General features: G+C 36.4%; 5 protein-coding genes across 5 annotated transcripts; 3 read left to right on the top strand and 2 right to left on the bottom strand.

The window, feature by feature from the left end:
• The first annotated feature begins 225 nt into the window (after positions 1-225).
• LOC107644479 (protein NDL1) lies at positions 226-4,618 on the top strand. The gene is made up of 11 exons (XM_088487886.1): positions 226-615; positions 2,029-2,128; positions 2,261-2,358; positions 2,458-2,546; positions 2,728-2,788; positions 2,909-2,995; positions 3,077-3,154; positions 3,232-3,288; positions 3,407-3,462; positions 3,600-3,735; positions 4,108-4,618. The coding sequence occupies exons 1-11, from the start codon at positions 565-567 to the stop codon at positions 4,333-4,335; spliced, it is 1,041 nt and encodes a 346-aa protein (XP_088344012.1). The 5' UTR covers positions 226-564; the 3' UTR covers positions 4,336-4,618.
• A 130-nt stretch (positions 4,619-4,748) lies between these two features.
• On the bottom strand, positions 4,749-7,639 carry LOC107644478 (uncharacterized). The gene is made up of 5 exons (XM_016348344.3): positions 6,671-7,639; positions 6,341-6,393; positions 5,926-6,074; positions 5,695-5,846; positions 4,749-5,533 (listed from the first exon to the last, which is right to left on the bottom strand). Exons 1-5 carry the CDS (start codon positions 7,479-7,481, stop codon positions 5,112-5,114), a joined length of 1,587 nt encoding a protein of 528 aa, XP_016203830.1. The 5' UTR covers positions 7,482-7,639; the 3' UTR covers positions 4,749-5,111.
• A 173-nt stretch (positions 7,640-7,812) lies between these two features.
• LOC107644477 (uncharacterized) lies at positions 7,813-10,472 on the top strand. Its single transcript, XM_016348343.3, has 7 exons — positions 7,813-8,219; positions 8,324-8,434; positions 8,549-8,617; positions 8,741-8,872; positions 9,444-9,521; positions 9,756-9,893; positions 10,012-10,472. The coding sequence occupies exons 1-7, from the start codon at positions 8,022-8,024 to the stop codon at positions 10,204-10,206; spliced, it is 921 nt and encodes a 306-aa protein (XP_016203829.1). The 5' UTR covers positions 7,813-8,021; the 3' UTR covers positions 10,207-10,472.
• A 560-nt stretch (positions 10,473-11,032) lies between these two features.
• Positions 11,033-13,971, bottom strand: LOC107644476 (protein arginine N-methyltransferase 1.1). The gene is made up of 9 exons (XM_016348341.3): positions 13,612-13,971; positions 13,389-13,399; positions 13,016-13,171; positions 12,849-12,912; positions 12,591-12,733; positions 12,409-12,496; positions 12,128-12,243; positions 11,852-12,002; positions 11,033-11,408 (listed from the first exon to the last, which is right to left on the bottom strand). Exons 1-9 carry the CDS (start codon positions 13,817-13,819, stop codon positions 11,203-11,205), a joined length of 1,143 nt encoding a protein of 380 aa, XP_016203827.1. The 5' UTR covers positions 13,820-13,971; the 3' UTR covers positions 11,033-11,202.
• A 1,981-nt stretch (positions 13,972-15,952) lies between these two features.
• LOC148566214 (uncharacterized) lies at positions 15,953-19,550 on the top strand. The gene is made up of 3 exons (XM_088487445.1): positions 15,953-16,100; positions 18,163-18,627; positions 19,093-19,550. The coding sequence occupies exons 1-3, from the start codon at positions 15,953-15,955 to the stop codon at positions 19,548-19,550; spliced, it is 1,071 nt and encodes a 356-aa protein (XP_088343571.1).
• The last annotated feature ends 899 nt before the right edge of the window (positions 19,551-20,449 follow it).

Here is a 20,449-nt window from a genome sequence, read left to right as displayed (position 1 = left end):
CCGATTTATCTAACGAGATAAAAATTTAAAGGTTCATTTAATAATTAAAATATATTAAAAACTAAAATTTTTTAAAAAACTAATTTAGATACTAATCTTACAAATAATTTCCTATGTCTGTCTATAATAAGGGCAATCCAACGAAACGGCGTCGGTGCATTGGGTATGATCACGTGTGAAAAAAAAAAAAAAAAAAAAAACCCGAAAGGTGGTTAGCTGGAGGTTAAAATTTTGAGGGAAGTGGCAGGTTTTTGTTGAGGAAGAAAAAAAAATCGTCGGTGCTCTCTTTATATCTTCCATTTTTCATCTCTCACCCTTCAAACCGCCACAACACACAGAATCAAAGCCAGGAACCACCACAATATATATACACATTCGCATTAATAGATTCATTAGAGTCTGCGTGATTCATAACTATTATTATTATTATTATTATTATTATTCTTCCAATTTCCATTGATTGAACCATCAGCTACATATATACACACTCGGAGAATCAATTGGTGGAAGCTTGCCTGACTCATTCACTCATTCTTCTTCTTCTTCCAGTTTTCACCACCACCTATGTCTGAATCTGCTTTACTTGATGCTGACAACATCTACCTCGATGGAAAGGTTCTTCTTTTTCCCCATTTCATTTCTGGGTTTCCTTTAAAGTTTCCATCTTTGTTAAGTTTTGGATCGTTTCTTAGCACTTTCTCAATTGGGCGATTGCAATTTTTTTAACTTCTAAGTTTTGCTGTGCTGCGTTGCGATTGGTTTTTATTAAGCTAATATTTTTACATCATTGGTAGTATTGGATCTAGTTTTTTCATGTTGGATGTTACAGCGAGCTTGAACTGTTTTCATATTCATTATTTTGAATTAATGGGGGTTGGTTTATTTTCTTCTGTTGCTTTAATTCATTTTTTAATGTTCTTCTTTTCAATTGAATGTGTTTTACATCGCCAAGCCATTGAGATTTTGAATTTTGAATTTTTTATTTTATACATGTCAAATAGCTGATCTGTGTTTTGGATGTACCCTATGCTTTCTTTTTATTTATTTCTTTTTTTTTTCTATTTTTAAATTCCATATTCCATAACATGCTGAGCTCGTGAGCTGTTTATTCATTTCTTTGCGATTCCATATTTAGATTAAAACATGGATTTAGTAATTTTTTTTTCAAGATATGAATCTTAACCTTACCCTTATTTGATGCCATTTTGATGATGTAAAAGAAAAGATTTTCTATTTGCATTTTATTTTACTTCCTATTAGTTAACTAACACATTGTTTTTTTCTCCACCTTGTATCATTGATCCGTCTTTTTGTTTTTTCATGTGGGGTCCTGGTTCCCTTTTTTTTTTCTTTTTAATTTTTTTTCCCTGTTTTCTTATATGATGATGTTCATGCCTTTGAAGGAATTGGATCCATTTTGCTTTTGGCTTTTCCCTCTCCTCGGTTCTCTCTAAGTGCATTACAGTCTATAGGAATTAAGAACCTTGGCTATACCTTTCTTGTCCTTTATCTCATTATTTTTGTACTGGATTATAGTTATAGCAGGTGGTGCTTTTTGTTAATTTATGTAAGTATTTGTTATTAGATAATGTAAAGTCATTCTTCTCCTTTTAAATATTCCAAAGATGTTGTCCTCTTTTTCACTGGCTTCACCTTGTATTCTTCCTGGGGCATACAATGATTGGAATCTGGAAGTATTCAATTCATGCATCTTTTTGAAAAGTGATACTAATATGCTGTTGCTTGTTAGTTGGGTTTGTCCAAAAAAGGGGTAAGGCCACATGGAGGCAAATATGTTAGGGAATAAACTGTTTTAACAAGTTTTGAACATGCTTTTCTTACATTGCTCTAATGGAGTATGTACAAAATAAAGGATATCCTTTGCTCTACAGAAACGTTTTATTTTTTTGTCTTTTTTTTTTTGTTCCAAAAGATTACTTCAGTTTTTTTATTCGTTTTTGCTCTGATTTGTTGTGTTTTTTTTTTTCATTTGTTCTATGCAGTACTAATTTTCGATTATTACTTCAGGAACATTATATTCGAACTGGCTGTGGTTCTGTGTCTGTCATGGTATACGGTGATCACGACAAACCAGCCCTGATCACTTATCCGGATTTAGCACTAAATTGTAAGTGGTGTCATCTCATTTTCCAGTAGCTAATATATCAAGCATTCTGAGCTTTCTGCTGTTGTTTTAGAATCTATTGCTCTGAGTGTTCATTCTCTTAAAAGCCTGATACATAATTTGTTGTCGATTCAGATAAATCATGTTTCCAAGGATTATTTTTCTGTCCAGAGGCAGCTTCTTTGCTGCTACACAACTTTTGCATATATCATATTAGTCCTCCCGGGCATGAGGTCTGTATGTTGTCAACTGGAACTTACCTTGTATTACCTTCAAAACCCAATATCATTATTCACATAATTTCTCTGGAACTTCCACAAGAGTTCTTGCAGTTGGGAGCTGCTGAAATTAGTTCTGAAGATCCTATTCCTTCCGTCGAAGACTTGGCAGATCAAATAATTGAGATCCTCAACTATTTCGGGTAATTGCAGTATCATTACTTGCTCAATAAATTTTTTGTTATTGTTGTTTTGAACTGTTACATTTGTTGAAACTCAAAACTAATATGTAAAGTAAAAGGCATGAACTATTTTGGGTGGAATTTTAATGAATATTATATATATTATATATTTAACCGATGGATGAACTATTTCTTTGACTAGGCTTGGTGCAGTGATGTGTATGGGAGTAATGGCTGGTGCTTATATCCTTTCCCTATTTGCAGTATGTATCCTACGTAGCTTTGAATGGTGAAATAGTTTTGGGATGTGGCCAATGCTTTGTAGTTTTAGATTATATGAAGTCAATCAAATTAATTTGCTCTTCTTTGATGCTTTATTACAGACGAAATATAGGGAGCGGGTTCTTGGTTTGATACTTGTATCTCCTTTATGCAAAGCTCCTTCTTGGACTGAATGGTTTTATAACAAGGTTCCTTCCAAATGCCTTAGACTATCTGATGTGCTCTCGAATTCAATAACATTACCTGAAACTGTTTCCAATTTCTTTCAGGTGATGTCAAATTTGTTATATTTCTATGGGGTATGTGGTTTGTTGAAAGAGTGTTTGCTCCAGAGATACTTCAGCAAGGTATTATAATGTGATGATCTGTCTCGGATTCCCTCATTTATTCGATGATAACTAGTTTCTGTAATCAACATCAACAGGAGGTTCGTGGTAATGCCGAGGTTCCGGAATCCGAGATAGTTCAAGCTTGCAAAAGAGTCAGTGCTAACCAAACCTAGTTTCTTTTTCTCTTGTTTTTCTTTCTTCTCCTCACTTTTTCTATGTTCAATATATTTATCTCACTTTGTGCTTGTTTCCTTTCCTTTTTCTTCTCAGTTACTGGATGATAGAAAATGCAAAAATGTCTTAAGGTTCCTTCATGCAATTAATCAGTAAGATCTTCTAGATAGTTGCTTTACCATATTCACTTCCTTGCTCTTTGTAATTGCATATATCATCCTCTGGGAGTTAAAGTTGGAGATTGGCGTCAGCATCTTTATGTGTTTGAACTTGTTTTGCCAACTTGTAGGAGGCCTGACATAACAGATGGATTGAGGAGATTAAAATGCCGTACACTTATTTTCGTGGGGGACAGTTCTCCTTTCCATTCAGAGGCTCTATATATGACTTCAAAACTCGATAGAAGATATAGTGCCTTGGTTGAGGTATGTAGTTCTTCTTGCATCAGTATGTGGAAGGGTCTACTATAATACAAATAGCAAAAGTACTATGTGCATTCCAAAATTTAGCCACTATATATTTGTGTATAAATATGTGTTGTTTAACTCATTTTCAACGTGTATTTTGTATTTCAACATCTATTCTATACGGATAGCTGGTTTGATGGTTGATTTTTAGTATATATGTATAGCATAGTTGATTCTCAGGTTTACTTAACATTAAGGGAGGTAATGGCGAATATAGTATCTATCACATAACTTCAATGGAGGACATTAAACACCTAAATGCATGTGTTATGTAGGGAAATATTGCATGAGATACATAAAGTAGGATCATAAGATGTGTTGATTTGGCAGGTCCAAGGATGTGGATCAATGGTTACAGAGGAACAACCACATGCAATGCTGATTCCAATGGAGTATTTTCTCATGGGGTATGGTTTGTATAGACCCTGCTACTTAAGTGAAAGTCCAAGGAGTCCTCTTAGCCCATCATGCATTTCTCCAGAGCTACTCTCTCCAGAAAGCATGGGATTGAAGCTTAAGCCTATAAAGACCCGGGTTTCTGTTCCCCTTGAAGTTTGATATCTTTATTTTTTTTTTTTTTTTTGTAATTTTAAGCTTTTTTATTTCCTTACTTGTATCTTCTTTATTTTTTACTTTTTTAATTTTCAAGAGGGTTAGAGAAGAGAGAGTTGGAGGGAGTTGTAGATATAGAAAGAGAAGGGGTGTGTAATGAAATATAGGTAGATTTGCTTGCATTCATTTTGTAGTTAGTCATAAAGGAAGCATTGAGCTTTCTCACTGTATTAGTAGATTTAATGTGGACTCATCAATTGTTTATTGACTCACTACTCATTACTCATGAGCAGCAATAATCTTAAGGGACACTTTGATTTCAAAAAAGGTTTAATTAATGATTTTGCTGTATTTATAGTACAGTATTGCTAATAGAGTAATTGTATACAGTAAATTTTTTTTCCAAAACACTGTATAAGTAGACGAAATTTCAATTGCCTTTCAATTGATATATGATAGATGTAAAGTCTCAACACTAATTTTACATGATGTAACACAATACAAACATCTTTGAAATTCCTATAAATGAAGCTACAATAAAAATCTCTAAAGCCTGCAATGAACAAGGGAAAATTGTTGCAGACAATACTGAACTTGAAGTATGTGGCAGCCACAGCACTAACTTCGTGGAGCCTCCTTATCATAATTTGCTGATCATCATTCCCATGAACAGGATCACCCCAAAAAGTACATGGCAAAATCAAGGGGGCTTGGTGTATCTTCGCCGTAACTGGATCCTCTACTTTAGTTTTATATAGAGATTAACAGTTTGATACTCTAGCTTATGAATCTGAATCAGAAGCTGGATCCTCAACTTCACTCTCGCCACTTGAACCATCATTCGCGGATGAAGTCTCGGCTTTGGCCGGACGAGAATTTTGAAGGAGGTTATGTTTGACGAATTTGACTTTCCTTTCTTTGCTTTTTCCTTTTCGTTTTTGGCTTCCACTATCAGTTACCTTCATAGTTCGAGCAGCAGCTACAAACGCATCACTAATCACTTCGTTTTGCTTATCCTCCTCAACTGCATTTCCCTCTTCCCCAACATTATCAACATAAAAAAGATCATCACCCACCATCTTCCCATCCAAGTTACCAGTAGGTTGCTCGGCTTGGGAAATATCAAGACCTGATTTAGCACAGCTTCTTAAAGTATCATCTTCAAGAACTTGAATCCCTCTATTCTCAATGCTCAGCAACCAAGCTAACAAGCAGAATAAATTGGAACGAAATAAGTTAGAAATAATGCACTGAGAACCATGTAGCCAACTCTACCTAATAGGAAAAGACTTTATTGTTGTTGTAATAAACTGAGAACCATGCTGGAAGTTGCAACCTAGATATAAGCAGTGATAATCTACTTACTCAAAAGAGCTCTGGGTGAAGATCCATTTGCTTTAACAGCTTTTTCCTCCAAACCATTCTGGCTTGTAACATATTTGATTATTTGCAAGGGTATCCGTGAAACAGAAAATTCCCTAACATAAGAGAGAGCTCTTTTCTGATCACCAATTCCCCTGCATTAACAAATTATTAGATACTACAAGTACAAAGAGAGAGCCATATAAACATAATACGATACTAAATTCTTTATACCTAAAATACTCTACAGCCTTATGAGTAACAATCAATCTGGTCAAGGAAAGGCCTTTGATGTACTTGGAATTTTCATAAAGGAAAGGGTACTCCACCAATAGCAAAGCATCAAACAGAACCTTCCTAAACAGAGTTTCCTCTTCAGATTTCTGCAGACACTCATATTTGATATATGTCACTTAAATTACTGATGATGAACACATGAATATATGTATGTAAGAACAAGGACACGGCACAAAAATTAAGATAAAATGGACATAAAAAACCAAGATATGCTAGCCTTTGTCCGGTCCACAAAATCATGGTGTTGGAGCTTTGTGTATTAACAATGAAAACAAATGCAAGCTATGATATCAAAGAAATAAAATGAACTTATGAGAAACATTCAAAAGGAAAATAATCAAACTATACTAACCGAAATTGAGCTCAGTGGCAAAGATGTCCCTAATGCTGCCCTCATGAGGATCTCTGGTTACACAAGACAAATCAACATCAAAACAGGAGCTAGAAAATGAGTCATAGTTCTAGATAACTCAAAATACATGATCAAATTCAATCATCAAACTAGTTATAGATGTCTATGCATTTTAGACAGAACAATTATAATAGTGCAGACTGCAGTACAAAAAGCTAAAATCATAAAATTTTACAACCTTTGAAAAACTAAAGTCACATTGTCACAAGTAACAAAATGTAGCATGAAACTGAAAATTTAAAACCAAATATGTAATAACTAAATACTGACCCAAAAAGTAAATATTCTGAAAGCTAGATATTGAGCCAACAGCCCAACTCTTGAGATTCACTTCCAATTCATCCCCTGGTGTTTTCCTATGACAAAGCAACCTAAGTTTCAAGAAAAAAGCTTCCATGATGACAGCACCTCCCAAGTAACCAACATGAAAACCCTTATCACAAAGCCACTTGCAAACATCACTGCCCAAAATTGGCAACAAAGATTCAAACCCATTATCAGCATCCCCATTTGCATTCATCCAAACATAAGCCAAATCAGTGAAAGGCATAATCAAATTCAATCCAATACAATCATATTCTTCCTCCTCAGAAACCTTTTTACTACAGCAAATACTCATGTACCCAACAATCACATCCACCAGGGACTTCACCTCCTTCATTGCTTTCTTTTCTCTCTTCAGCTTCAGTTCCTTTCCAGAAAGTTCTAGAAGAACCTTGTGAACCTCATAAACAACTGGGGCCATCAAAGCCACACTCTTTGAAGCACCAACAGAAGCTGAACAAGCAGATAGCAGCTGAAACAAGGATCTTACGTCAGATACACGATCCAAGGCATCACCTTTCTCCGATTTGAGGCTTTGAAACTTGATTGCAGTGTAGACCCATATCACCTCAAAAGGTGGATTAACATTGGCTTGCATCAATTCGTAGAATACATCAAGGAAAGAAGAAAAATCAGGGGACCCTTTGCGAGTCTCGGAAATTAGTTCATGCACTGAGTCTTTCATCTTCATGGCATAGTTTTCACCCACAAGAGGGACGAAATTATCTGATGCATTGCTCAAACCTGTGATCTCCATTGCTTGATTTCTCGCTGAACCAAAATTGGGGTCTAGGGTTTATCAGAAGATGGGGTTTTGGACTTAAGAGTTTCCAGTTTCTACAGTTTGGGCCTGGCCCGGTTTCTCTAATTCTCTGTCATGTTGGTGGGGGTTTAGTTTTGCATTGACTCCAACGTGGAAAAGAAGGTGGAAATTTTTTATTTTTTAATCTTTTGTGGGAAAATTTTAGATTTTTATTATTAGATTAATGATGTAGAGCTACGTGTTTCCCTGCACCTTATTGGTGAAAAATGGGACCCACTTTTGCTTATGCTTCTCTGGACTAATCACATGCGCTAAAAAAATCTTATTTTGCGTTATGTAACAAAACCAAGAATTTGCGTTTTCCTATATTTTTAAGCTTAGGAAAAGAAGCAAGGTTTTGGTTTTTTGTTTTTTTGTTATTTGATTACTTCAGTTCTCTGTGTCAATTTTGGTGGAAAATTCCCACCTTTTTTGAGGATCTGAATTTCCTGTACAAGGTGAGGGGGTTCTAGAACAGCGTGTGTGTTGAGGAAGATGAAGACATTGTTTTGGGTTGTGTTTGTTTCAGTGGTGGTTTCAACATGGTTGCCGCTCTCTGAGTGTTTCAAGAAACCCGCAGTGCTTGCTAGAAAAGAGGACATTCCGTACATAAAGTGCCAAGTTTGTGAGCTTCTCGCTAAGCAGTTGCATCAGCAGGTGAAGAAAAAGCAAGCTGAGACCGCTCCCAAAAAGGTTTTCTTTTTTCATGTCTTTCAATTGTAGGAGTGTTTTATTGGTAAGATTATTGTGTTGTTGTTTGGACTATTCTAAATTTGTTTGTGTTTTTGGGATGCTAGATCTCGGAGTATCAGATCATTGAGATAGCAGAGAATGTTTGTAATCTTAAGAAGGTAGAAGCGGATTGGATATTGCGCATTGATATTGTGGAGAAAGAAGATAGGCTTGAGGTAAGAATGGTGGTTCAATTTTTTCATTTATTTGATGATTGTGTGTGATTCATGCAATAGTTCTAATACCTGCACTCTCATTGATTTTGAAACTTCCTTTTATTGTTTTAACAGTTAGTTGAGCATGACTCTGAAGGACAGTGCAATTCTGAGTGCAAGACAATCGAGCGAGCGTGTCAGGAGGTATAAAACTTCGTGTGATTTTCGCTCGGTGCATTTGTTTGTCGCAAATGGATTGCACACCATGGTTTCTTTTAGTTCTGAAATGGCAAATTATATTATGAATTACTGTTTTCAAATTTTCAGGTTATAGGGTATTCGGATACAGATGTTGCTGAATATCTATATAATTCGAAGCCTGATGCCGATTCATTGTACAAATATCTCTGCAAAGACCTTACTAAAGCATGCAGCACCAAGCCACCCCCTGTCCCTAAGGTAGTGACAATCTGAATTGTTGTTTACTTACTGCTTTCAAGTAAATTTGAGTTAGAATGGACATTAGTTACTAACTTACTATAAATATTGCACAGCTGCCCTGTTTTTCGGAAACCAACTATGCGCTTTTGTTTCAATTCATGTAGTTATGTGATTAGAGTGATGCCAACTAAGTTGCTAGTTCAATTGAGCTTATGTGATTACTGATTACAGAACATTAGAACAGCTGGAGTATTTTTTATAGCTGAATAGTCTGCCCTAGATTAAAGTGTAACCCTTGATGAGAAAATCAAGATTTTTCTTTTCATGTCCATGGTTTATTTTCATGCATTTCAGTTCACTTTTCTATCAACAATCAAAACAACACTTTACCCACACCTTGCACCTTAGGTTCCAAATTCCATAATCCCAACCAAATGAAATATCCATTCTTTGAAGTATATAGTTTGAGAACTATGATTCATTTTCATGCAATGATATTGTCATATTGTGTAATATGCTCTTGCCATTATTGTTTGATGTTTTGTAAAGCTACTTCATCTCTAATCAGAATATCTTTTCTGTTCTGTAGGACAGAATCCCTGGTGATGCTTTTGTTGCTAAGTCTGATAAGGAGGCTGAAATGGAAAAGCTACTAAAATCTATGGAGGTATTTCCCTTGTTCATGTTATATATCTTTAGACGATTTATAATGGAACACTGTCATTGTCTGATTAATATAGCTGACCTTCCCTAGTGAGAATAAGACTTAGTTATTGTTTTTCTTGTCATCATTGTATATCACTATATCTTAGGAGGAGGGTTATCTTTGTCCTTTATTTAGCTCGATACATTTGGTTAGTTTTATAGCCCTATGTCCTTACTGTATCTAATTCTGCATCAGGGCATGCCAGGAGCACCTGGCATGAAAATGTACTCAAGGGATGATTTAATGAACATGAAAAACCTTGGTGATGAGGATGCCGAAGATGAAGATGAAGATGATGAGGATGACGGCGATGCTGCTTTTCCTGGGAAATTGGTACTTTCTCTTTTTCCATTTAGCTTGAAAAATGACATGTACCTTTATTTTATTAAAGGAAACACTTGATTAAAATGTCATACAATCGCTGACAAATCGAGCAATCTGCATATCGTAGGGAAAAGTTCTGAGAGAAAAGGAAAAGGAAAAGGGAAAAGGCGACTGGAAACAAACGATTAGAAAAGGAATCACAGACACGACCGTGACGCTGAAGAAACATGCAGACCGAGTTTCCAATCGCTTAAGACAGTGGTGGAGGGCAAAGAAAACAAGTTCAAAGAAGGGAACAAAAGGAGCCAAATCTGAACTTTAGCAAGTCACAAAAGCTTACACTGCGATTGTTGAAGAACTGCAGGCATTTCAACATCATTTGTTACAGGTAAAATGTGCCTGTGATAGTCAAGAGGAAGAAACATAGAGAAGCAATCAAATGATAACTTTAGACTTTAGAGTGACCACTTGGAATGGTTCATTTTCCATTCAAGTATTTTGCTATATTCATGTATTTTAATGACTCAGTTTTGATGTTGAAGGAGGGTGTATACTAGTGAAGGTTATGAACTTGTGATGTTCTCCAAAGACTTAGTTCCCCCTACACCTTTTTTTTGTAGAAATTTTTTTCTCTAAAAAACAGTATAGATAATCATCCAACAACAAAACGCTTCATCCCACTAGACGGATTCGGTTATATAGATCAAATGGCACCATTTAGCATTTTAGCCCAAACATGTTTCATGTTTACACCATTCAAAAATTTGTTTCCAATTTAACAACAAATATTCTTGCTTATAGTATGTGGATACGGGCACTATGCTGCACATTTCTTAATGTAGAGCACAGTTTGAATAACAAGCAAAATATCTTCTTAAATTTAAATCTCGTTGCTGCTAATGTACCAAAAATAAATATTACAAGTACTCCCAATCAATACAACGTGCAAGAATTAAGGTTTATTTTGGTCATCAGAAGGTTGGAGGAGTAGTATTAGACTATTAGGATGAAAATGACATTAGCAGTCATGCAAATTTTGTGTACTTGCTAACAAAGGCAAATCTATTCACTGAAAATTGATAACAAATAGTTGTCAATGCCTCAATGGGATTAATTAAATTCTGAATAAAATAATATTTTAAATATCATTACATCCAAAAAGCCAGAAGAGCAACTATGAATTTATAAGAGAATACAAGCACAATGTGAAAATACAGTTACAGTTCCTCAAACAGAAGACTCTACATTAAATTATAAAAGCAGCAATAATTGCTGTTCAACATCTTGCAAAATTTAGATAGCATTGGAAAATCATGACTCAACGCATCTTGTAATACTGAACCCTTGAAACGTTGCATCTGCGACCATTCAACGAGTACTTGACCATTATGTCAACATCGCGCGGATTTTTCTTGTTTTGAGCCACACTCATGCTCCCTACAATTGCCTCGCCCTCACAAATGGTCAATATGTCTTCCAGATAAAGCACTGTTTGTTTCCAATGGGTGGCACGCGACCTTGGCCCTGCATAAATTCTCAAAATGTTACTTCATGTGCGTGTGTAGTCTAGCAAATCGTTGCAAGCGAAGCAATCATTCAAATTTTCAACTAAGTTTCTAAGGAACTCTTGGGAGCGGATAAATCCAGCATGGTTTCAAAAGAGATTACAAGTTTTTTCAGTCTGCGGTTATCATATTCTGAATTAATGATACTTCTACATGCAAATTCAAAGATACCAACTTATAAAATTCATTGTTCTTCCCTTCAAATTTTATGCTCTGTTGTTCTCGTGCAAAAAATATAATCCTTTCGATCTATTTAACATCTATGCATTATCTTTTGCCAATTAACAGTTCACATGCCGAAAAGTAAATTTGACTCCCAAGTCCCAATAACATTATATGGACGAAAAAGAACAGCTCCAACAAAAACATATAAATAATTGAGGAAGTAGAAAGGAAGCTAACCTGTAGAGAAGCCCATCAATTTATGACACTTAGTAAATGTTACATCAAAATATGCAACAAGAGCATGGATGTAATCATCGCGTTCAGCAATAAGTTTAAACGGTGCTGTGAAGGAAGCATCTCCAGGAGCCATCTTTGAGATATCCATAGTCTGAATAAAGATGAACCACTCATTGTATATGTTCAAACCAAATACAAAATATTTTGGCCAATGCAGAATGAAATTTTTGCGCATGTCAAATACAAAGAATGTAAGAACTGTTAAAGCTCCCCCACCTTGAGTAGCTGGCAGGTAGTAGCAATCTGATTCTGGTCAACTGTATCAACAAGTGGCTCCATTATGGCTTGCTTCTTGATGCAGCTCATATCAAATCCATATACATTGTTCCAAACTGTTAGAAAAAATGAAAATATGGCTTGAGTAACTCTTTTTTTCACCAATAGATAAAGAAATTCATATGAAAATGCATTGTGTGGATGCCTCTTTCATTGTAACCGTAAGTATACTGTATAAGAGTAGCAAACTCATATTGGTTAATAAGAGGTCACGATCTCACACTCTATTTTATCTTCTTTGTAGTCTGCATCTTCGATGGCAGTAAGATGGAGGGACGCTTTATCTGGTAGCACAACTCCTCCTTCGACCTATTCAAAAGAGGAAACTCAGAATGATTCCCACACCATTGTACTGTGTGACATGTCTTCATCTAATATCAAAAGCAAGGAGTGCATAACTTACAAGCCATTTGTCGCGTGCGTAAAGGACAGAATTTAACATATTCTCAAATAATAGGAAATATCCCATCCATTCTGAAATGATTATATCAACTTTTTCAACCGGAAGTTCAATTTCTTCAATCTTACCCTTCAAAACTGTTACAACTGCAAAACCAAAACAATTATATTGCAATCATTGTGAGTGGATTTTTCCAACGAATCAACACCAAAAGAAAATGTATTTCAAAGGAGTAATACAAAATATAAAACATTGCTTTACCATTAGAGTACCCATTAGTTTCAACTATCTGCTTCGCCATGTCAGCCATATCGGAGCACTCAACCTGAATTCGCAATATAAAAAATGGTACAACTTAAAGTCATTATTTGGAATACTGATAAAATCACAAAAAACATAAAAGGCAATAAAAGAAATCAGGCACTTACAGCATAGACATGCGCTGCCCCAGCCTTGGCACAAAATAGAGACAAAATCCCAGTCCCAGCACCAACATCAAGAACTACTTTATCCTTGAATAAAAACTTATTCTGATAAATAACATTTTGATATGTTTTTGTTCTTACAGTGTCCTTCAACATTTCCTGCAATTCAAACAAGGTTACAACAAAGCATTATACCGCAACAACATACAAAAAACTTCTTTTACTATATTGCAAAACATTTGAATACTAGTTTGCAGTTCCCCTTCTCATTTATGGGGTGGGGGGGGGGGGGAAGAAAAAACGGAACTTCAAGGCAAAAAAACAAACAAAATATAAACTTAATACACCAGCCTGCATCCAAGTTGAGCACACTTACTTCGTGAATTCCTGCAAACACATATACACATTTAAGATGAGAAAACAATCCTATTAAGAACAAATACAAATGAGATTAAGCTGAAGCGCGTGAATTTTTCAGGTTGCAAAAAACAACAGCCCGGATGTAAAGTTCGGAACTTTGAGCAAAAGGGAATTCAAATTGAGCAGAAGCGGATATTAAATAATTAGAATGAGAGTAAAGAGAGAGAAGCAAAAGTTACCGAAATGAGAGTAGGAATCGAAATAATAATCGGCGCTGGTTTTGTCATCGGAATCAATAAACGATGGTTCTGATGGTTCAGGTTCACACATGGATTGGTCGTCGAGGTTGGAGCTCTCGGCGGCGTCCTGGATAACCTCGTCGGCGTCTTGGAAGCGAAGGTGGTTGTTCATGCTGTTGTTATCGTTGTTGTTCTTTCGGCGACCCATACGATATGAAAGGAAAGATTTTTTTGGAGATGGAGAAGGAGTTTGCGTATGTCAGTGACTACTCACTAGAACTGGAATTGCGAAAATTAGGGTTTTAGTTTGGGTTTTAGCCTTTTAGGTTATGCGACGATAGCTGCTTGCCTGCTTCCACTTGATGATACCGCGTTTTTTACTGCTTCAATCCTTTTTTTTTTTTTTCCTTCTAAGGAATAAGAAAATAAAATTGATATCCAGTATAAACCAGTTTTATATATACACACAAATATCAAATTACCTAATACTTAATACTACGTAATACTTTTTATATTAACAGTATAAATAACTATATAAAAAATATAAGCAAACGATTGTGTAAAATATTTGACATTATTAATACATTAAAATTAAATAAAAATAAGATAAAATTATATCGCTTTATTGTTATTAGAAGTGTTGATATTTACTATGATTATATTTTTTAGATAACAAATCTTTTTATAGTGTTAGAATAATTTAACTGGTTTTAGAAATATGATAAAAGAACGTTCTGCTAAGATTTTTACTTTAAGAGTTTGATTTGATTCAATGAAGTTAAAAAAAAGTGAAAGTTCAGGAAGGTATTGATTTGAACCAGTTCGGAGACTCTATGAAAGTGGCTATGGAGAAAGTTGAGGTATCGGTGACAATCCAAAAGTCTCATACAAGGACTTTCTTTTATTGTTCCTTAGCTCATCGGTAGATACTAATGAAAATGTGTTTGAGCCTATTGATGAGGATGCATTAGACCTGAAAGATCGTTGGTATAAGGAGGAGAAAGAACTCCACTAGGATAAACATTTTGACTACTATCCGACCATTCCAATCCCTAGGAATGAATTTGAGGAGTGGTGTAAGCCATGGGATATGGCTTTCATTGTTAAAGTCCTTGAAAAAAGAGTGTACTTAGCGTTCATGGAACAGAAACTTAATAGACATTGGATTTAAAAAGGTAAAATTAATGTTATTGATATGGATCGTGACTATTTTTCGATTCAACTTACTGGTAAAGAAGACTATAACCATGCGCTCATGGAAGGACCTTAGATGATAGCGGGACACTACCTAATTATTTAGAGATGGAGGTCTTTCTTTCTCTCATAAGAGAATATAGTCAAGAAGATTGCTGCCTTGATTTGTATCCCGAACCTGTCGATTTAGTTATACAATCATCTTTTTTTAGGAAAGTATGCTTAAACCTGGGGACTACGCTTAAGATTGATCGTGCAACCTCCATTCATTTTCGGGGATGATTTACAAGAATTTGTGTTGAACTGGACCTAACAAAAAAACTAATTCCAAGAATCTCCATTCTCAATCATACTTTAAACGTTGAATATGAGAGATTACATCTTATATGTTTTACGTGTCGTAAATATGGCCATCGATCGGATCAATGCAGTGAAGCTCAAGAGCACAAGGTGATGCCGGAGAACACATCCATAGCCGGCAAGGGTGGCAGTGGTTAAGAGGCCCTAGAATCGGTGCAAAAAAGGCAAGTAAATCAAGATCCCCCTGACATTCGGACCTTGGATGATGATAAGAAAGTAAGTAAGATTTAACGCGGGAATTAAGGGTGCTAATAATAAGAAAGGATCTCCTTCTAATTTGGAAGCTAGAAACTCTAACAGGTCACGTTTTATTATTCTTAATGAGAAAGATATGGAGCAAATCCACGAGAAGATTGTGCATGAGAAGCTTCACGTGGAGCAATCCATGCAAAGTGGACTAGATGCTAGAGTGGAGCAACATGGGCCTTGTACTTTAATGCCACTTAAAGTCCATAAAGAAAATGGAAGACCAACCCAATCCCTCCACAAGGTTCTTAGATCGAAGGCTGGAAAAAATTCCCAAATAAGTAAGAAGGCTAGAAATAATAAGAATGGGCTAAATGGGCCAGGAAAAGTGAACAAAGAAAAAATGAAGATTAAACTAGTTGAAAGTCATACCTTGGTGCTCTCTGACTCAACATTTGTTCCTCTTCTAATTGAGAAAGTGAGCTTAAAAAATCTAGAAAGGGAAGCCATGGAATGTGAAATCATTCACAGAATGGGCATCATGCAAAGGTGGGAAGCTTTTGAAGTTGAAAAGATTATGAAAGAAGGCATGGCGAAGTAAATGGCGTTGTCTTCCTACAACAACCCGAACCTTTTTCAACTGGCTATGACCACTAATGTGGAGGAGATGGCTGCAAATTGTCAGGGAAAGAATCCACCTGATAAACCACCTAACCCCATGATTGAAGATCCAGGATCATCAGGAAACGGTGAGAGTAACTCTAAGGAACTCGGTTTGATCTTGACCAGTGGGGAGCCACACTCTAATTGATCTGCATCTCTGGTGACATCTTTCTCCTATTTCTTTTAACGAAATTTTTATTCTGACATTATCGTGGTGTTGGTGGAAGTTCTTTTACTGTTTTAATTAGAGATGTTAAAAAAGAATATCATGTTAATTTTTTTGTTCTCCTTGAAACTTATATTAGTGGGGGATAAAGGAACTAATATTAGAAATAAGTTGCCTTTAATTTTGACAGTTGTTTTATAAAGAAAGCCAGAGGACACTCTGGAAGTATTTGGTGAAATTTCGATGAATGGAGAGTGGATATTTTGTAGAGTCATCAATAATTCATATATATGAGGATGCTGGAAAAGTACTTACAGCCACGGTTTTTACTGTAGTGTATGGGGGTCCTCAAAGAGTACATAGAAGAGAATTCTGGAGAAACTTGAGGAAGCTGAGTTTGCAGAATAGTCTCCCTTAGTGCCTGGTTAAGGATTTCAATGTGCTTATGCATAATTTTGAAAAGACAAGGAAGAGGAGCCACTCAATTTAATGGTGCATGTGTTGATTTTCAGGAGTGTGTTTCTGACTATGGACTTTTAGACTTGGGATACTCAGTATATCCTTTTATCTGGAAGAGAGGGAACTTGGTCAAAAGATTAGATCGTAGTCTGAGCAATATGAATTGGCAAATCAGATTTTTGGAAGCTACGATAAAGCACTTACCTAGATTAATCATGCATGCTCCTCTCTATCTCTAACTCTTTACTTTTCCCTCACCTAACAAATGGCGAAGGCCATTTAGATTTTTAGCATCTTAGTTATCCCATCCGGACTTCAATAATATGATTACTAATCATTAGAAAATAATTGGTCCCAAGGTGTTACGAACTTTATAGATTCTCTTAAAGTATGAAATTTCACTGTCTATGGGATTATCTTTAGAAGGAAAAGTAGAATTCTAACGAGATTGCATAGTATCACGAATAGATTGAGTGTGAATCACAATCTTTATCTGGAAGATCTCTAAGTTACTCTTTGGAAAGATTATGCAGAGCTCCTTTTCCAAGAAGAGATGTTATGGTTTCAAAAATCTAGATGCAAATGGATAGAGTACAGCAATAGAAATACTAAATATTTTCATGATACTACTATGGCCAGAAGAAGGAGGAACAAGATTACTTTTTTGCAGGATGAGGCTGGTAATTGGATACATGATAGTCACACCTTTGAAGTAATGGCCACAACTTTCTATACCAATCTATATTGTGATTATCTCCTTAATGTTTCCTTTGTGATTAATGTGCTTTTTCGGCATTAAGTGATGAAGATAGGACTCTGATTGGTGTAATGTCTACTACAAGGAAATTAAAGATTCTCTTTTCATCATGGGTAGCTTCAAGGTTCCGGGAAAAGAAGGTATTCATGTAGGCTTTTACCAGAATAAATGGGATCTTGGGGGACTGGATTTGTGCACGATGATTGAGAATATTTTTGCGCACCCTTAGGAAATCAAAGAGCTAAATGAGACGCTTATTACGCTTATTCCTAAGATGGAGCCTGTTACTAATCTAAAGCAAATGAGACCTATCAGCTTATGTAATTTATCTCGTACAAAGTGATTACCAAAATTTTGGCCCAAATGCTGCGGGGGGTTGTGGAAAAGTTAGTGCGGCCAACCCAGTGTAGTTTCATCCTAGGGAGGCATAGTTCTGACAATATTATCATTACACAAAAAGTTATCCATACTATAAGGAATAAAAAAGGTCTGAAAGGATGGATGGTGATTAAAATCGATCTGGAAAAGGCTTATGACAAACTCAAGTAGAATTTTATTGAAGACACTCTGGATGATATTGGGATGCCCTCTCAGTTTTTCAATGGTAGCCAGTTGTATTTCATCTGTGAGGATGAGGATTCTATAGAATGGGGAAACCTTGGACGAGTTCTCTCCTTCAAGAGGAATTTGGCAAGGTGACCCTATTGCCGTTACATTTTTGTCTTCTGTATGGAAAGACTCTCCCATCCTATTAATGCTGGTGTAGATCATAGCTTTTGGAAGCCCATCAAGCTGAACAGAGAGGGCCTTGAGCTTTCTCATCTATGTTTTGCTGATGATTTAATTCTCTTTGCCAAAGCAACTATGGACCAAGCTGAAGTTATTAATAAGGTGCTTGAGGCATTCTGCTCTAGTTCAGGTCAAAAGGTCAGCAATGAAAAGAAACGTGCCTTCTTCTCGAATAATATGGGTAATAATGTGAGAAGTCAGATAAGCAGTATCCTTAAGTTCCCTAGAACTGATGACTTGGGGAAGTACCTTGGTGTTCCTCTCCTCCACTCCAAGGTCTCGAAAAACACATACAGTGACATTATTAACAATATAACCTCTAGACTAGATAGTTGCAAAGCTACTTCATTGTATCTAGCAAGAAGAACCACACTGGTAAAATCTGTTCTCTCTTCTCTTCCTAGTTATACTATGCAAACTGCTCTTTTACTAGTTTCTACTAGTAACTTGGTTGATCATCAATGCAGAAATTTTCTTTGAAGAGAGACGGAACAATCTAGAAAAATTCATCTCATCAATTAGAGGGATCTTAGCAGGCCAAAAGCTTCGGTAGGGCTTGGCATCCGCCGTGCTTGTGAAGTTAATCAATCTTTTATGATGAAGAGTAGCCTTATGATGAAAAAGGATGCTTTATGGGCAAGGATGGTTAGGGCCAAATACAAATGTGGGAGCGATTTGCTGCCGAGGGTCGAAAGGAAAAATAACTCCTCGAATCTCTAGAAAGAGATATGTTCGGCTTGGAAGGGGGTCGATGAGAAATAATATCTGGCGCATTGGGATGGCGCTAACATTAAGTTTTGGAGTCATAACTGGATACCCAATCTTGGATCTTTAACCTAATATTCAGAACAGGTAATAACAGACTCTAAATCAAGTTTGTGTCTAATTGGTTTTCTTTCGGTTTCAGGTGAGTGGTATGAGAGTAAGCTCAAGGAGTGGCTCCCTGATTACATTGTGAGAAGAATCCAAGCACTATCGCCTCCGTCTCCATGGAAGGGTCCAGTTTCTATTGCTTGGACACTAACTTCTGATGGGACGTTTAGCCTCAAATCAGCCTACAGATTCATATCGAATTTCAAGGTAGTTTGGAAGTGGTGCGATCCAGAAAGAATTCATTCCTTCATGTGGCTGATTGCTAACGACACAATCCTAGCAAATGTGGAAAGAAGGAGAAGACACCTAGTAACGGATGCCAACTTTCCCAGATGTAACCGTCAAGAAGAGAACTCCTTTCATGTTCTCAGAGATTGTTTCTATGCCAAGTGTGTGTGGAGTCTCTTGAAACCTCATGAGGTTGTGTTCGAATTCTTTAACCTCAGCCTCAAGGATTGGTTGACTAGGAATCTATCAGCAATAAGTGACTAGGCTTGTAAGTTTGGAGTAACTATCATTTCTCTTTGCTTCTATCATAACTTCTTTATCTTCGAAGGAAAAAGGGTGAAGCCGACTATTGCGACGAGTTCAATTAGAGCACGGAGCGATGAAATTATGTGCACCATGAAGTTTCGGTCCTCCTTGCATCGTACCAGCAAGGATATTAATTCACTAATCAGGTGACTGCCTCCCCCAGAGCACTACACCACATTAAACATAGATGGATCCTTATTCTCGGAGAACAAGAATGCAGCTTGTGGAGGTATTTTCAAAAACCATTTAGGTAGGTACATATTGGGTTTTTCTTGCAACCTGGGGAGCTGTTCAATTACTCATTAGAAATTGTGGGGGATCGTTAAAGGATTAGTATTGCTGTTGCTCACAACTTCCAGCACCTCATCATTGAGTCGGACTCCTGGTCAGCTATAAATTTTATCAAGGAAGGTTGCCCAAATTCGCATCCTGTTAAACCTTTGCTAGAAGACATTAAGATCCTGGTGAGTAGGTTACAGCATGTAGGTTGGAAGCATACCTTGAGAGAAGCTAATACTGTCACAGATCATAGTTATCAAACCCGGTTCGACCTGGTCGGTCAAACTGAAAATCCGGTCACCCGGTCATCAACCCGAGTTGGGTCATCATTCGAACCGGTTAAGCAATTAACCAGGTCAAACTCAGTCAAACCCGATAAAATTCAGTCAAATTCATCGAAAACTAGTTTAAACTGACCCAGTGATGAGCGAAAATTAAAGCTCACGGATACCGGCAAGTGCACCGGATCGTTCAAGTAATACCACAGTAAGGGGATATCATTCCCACGAGGATTAACGAATTGAGACAAGCAATATCTAATTAAATATCTAATTAGATCGATTAAACTTAGAAATTGC

This window comes from Arachis ipaensis, chromosome B5 (assembly GCF_059453495.1).
Source record: "Arachis ipaensis isolate K30076 ecotype BB chromosome B5, ASM5945349v1, whole genome shotgun sequence".
Classification (NCBI taxonomy): Eukaryota; Viridiplantae; Streptophyta; class Magnoliopsida; order Fabales; family Fabaceae; genus Arachis; species Arachis ipaensis.
Note: the sequence above shows the minus strand (reverse complement) of the source record. Positions and strands in the feature narration are given on the sequence as shown.

Coding starts and splice junctions, on each gene's coding strand:
- LOC107644479 (XM_088487886.1), top strand. CDS start 565: ATGTCTGAATCTGCTTTACTTGATGCTGACAACATCTACCTCGATGGA. Junction 616..2,028: donor ACATCTACCTCGATGGAAAG/GTTCTTCTTTTT, acceptor TTATTACTTCAG/GAACATTATATTCGAACTGG. Junction 2,129..2,260: donor TCCGGATTTAGCACTAAATT/GTAAGTGGTGTC, acceptor TTGTCGATTCAG/ATAAATCATGTTTCCAAGGA.
- LOC107644478 (XM_016348344.3), bottom strand. CDS start 7,481: ATGGAGATCACAGGTTTGAGCAATGCATCAGATAATTTCGTCCCTCTT. Junction 6,394..6,670: donor TCAGAATATTTACTTTTTGG/GTCAGTATTTAG, acceptor TTGTGTAACCAG/AGATCCTCATGAGGGCAGCA. Junction 6,075..6,340: donor TGCCACTGAGCTCAATTTCG/GTTAGTATAGTT, acceptor GAGTGTCTGCAG/AAATCTGAAGAGGAAACTCT.
- LOC107644477 (XM_016348343.3), top strand. CDS start 8,022: ATGAAGACATTGTTTTGGGTTGTGTTTGTTTCAGTGGTGGTTTCAACA. Junction 8,873..9,443: donor AGCCACCCCCTGTCCCTAAG/GTAGTGACAATC, acceptor TCTGTTCTGTAG/GACAGAATCCCTGGTGATGC. Junction 9,522..9,755: donor AGCTACTAAAATCTATGGAG/GTATTTCCCTTG, acceptor ATTCTGCATCAG/GGCATGCCAGGAGCACCTGG.
- LOC107644476 (XM_016348341.3), bottom strand. CDS start 13,819: ATGGGTCGCCGAAAGAACAACAACGATAACAACAGCATGAACAACCAC. Junction 12,913..13,015: donor GGGCAGCGCATGTCTATGCT/GTAAGTGCCTGA, acceptor TTGCGAATTCAG/GTTGAGTGCTCCGATATGGC. Junction 12,244..12,408: donor CAAAGAAGATAAAATAGAGT/GTGAGATCGTGA, acceptor TTTTTCTAACAG/TTTGGAACAATGTATATGGA.
- LOC148566214 (XM_088487445.1), top strand. CDS start 15,953: ATGGCGTTGTCTTCCTACAACAACCCGAACCTTTTTCAACTGGCTATG. Junction 16,101..18,162: donor TCCAGGATCATCAGGAAACG/GTGAGAGTAACT, acceptor ATGCTGGTGTAG/ATCATAGCTTTTGGAAGCCC. Junction 18,628..19,092: donor TCTTTTACTAGTTTCTACTA/GTAACTTGGTTG, acceptor TTTCGGTTTCAG/GTGAGTGGTATGAGAGTAAG.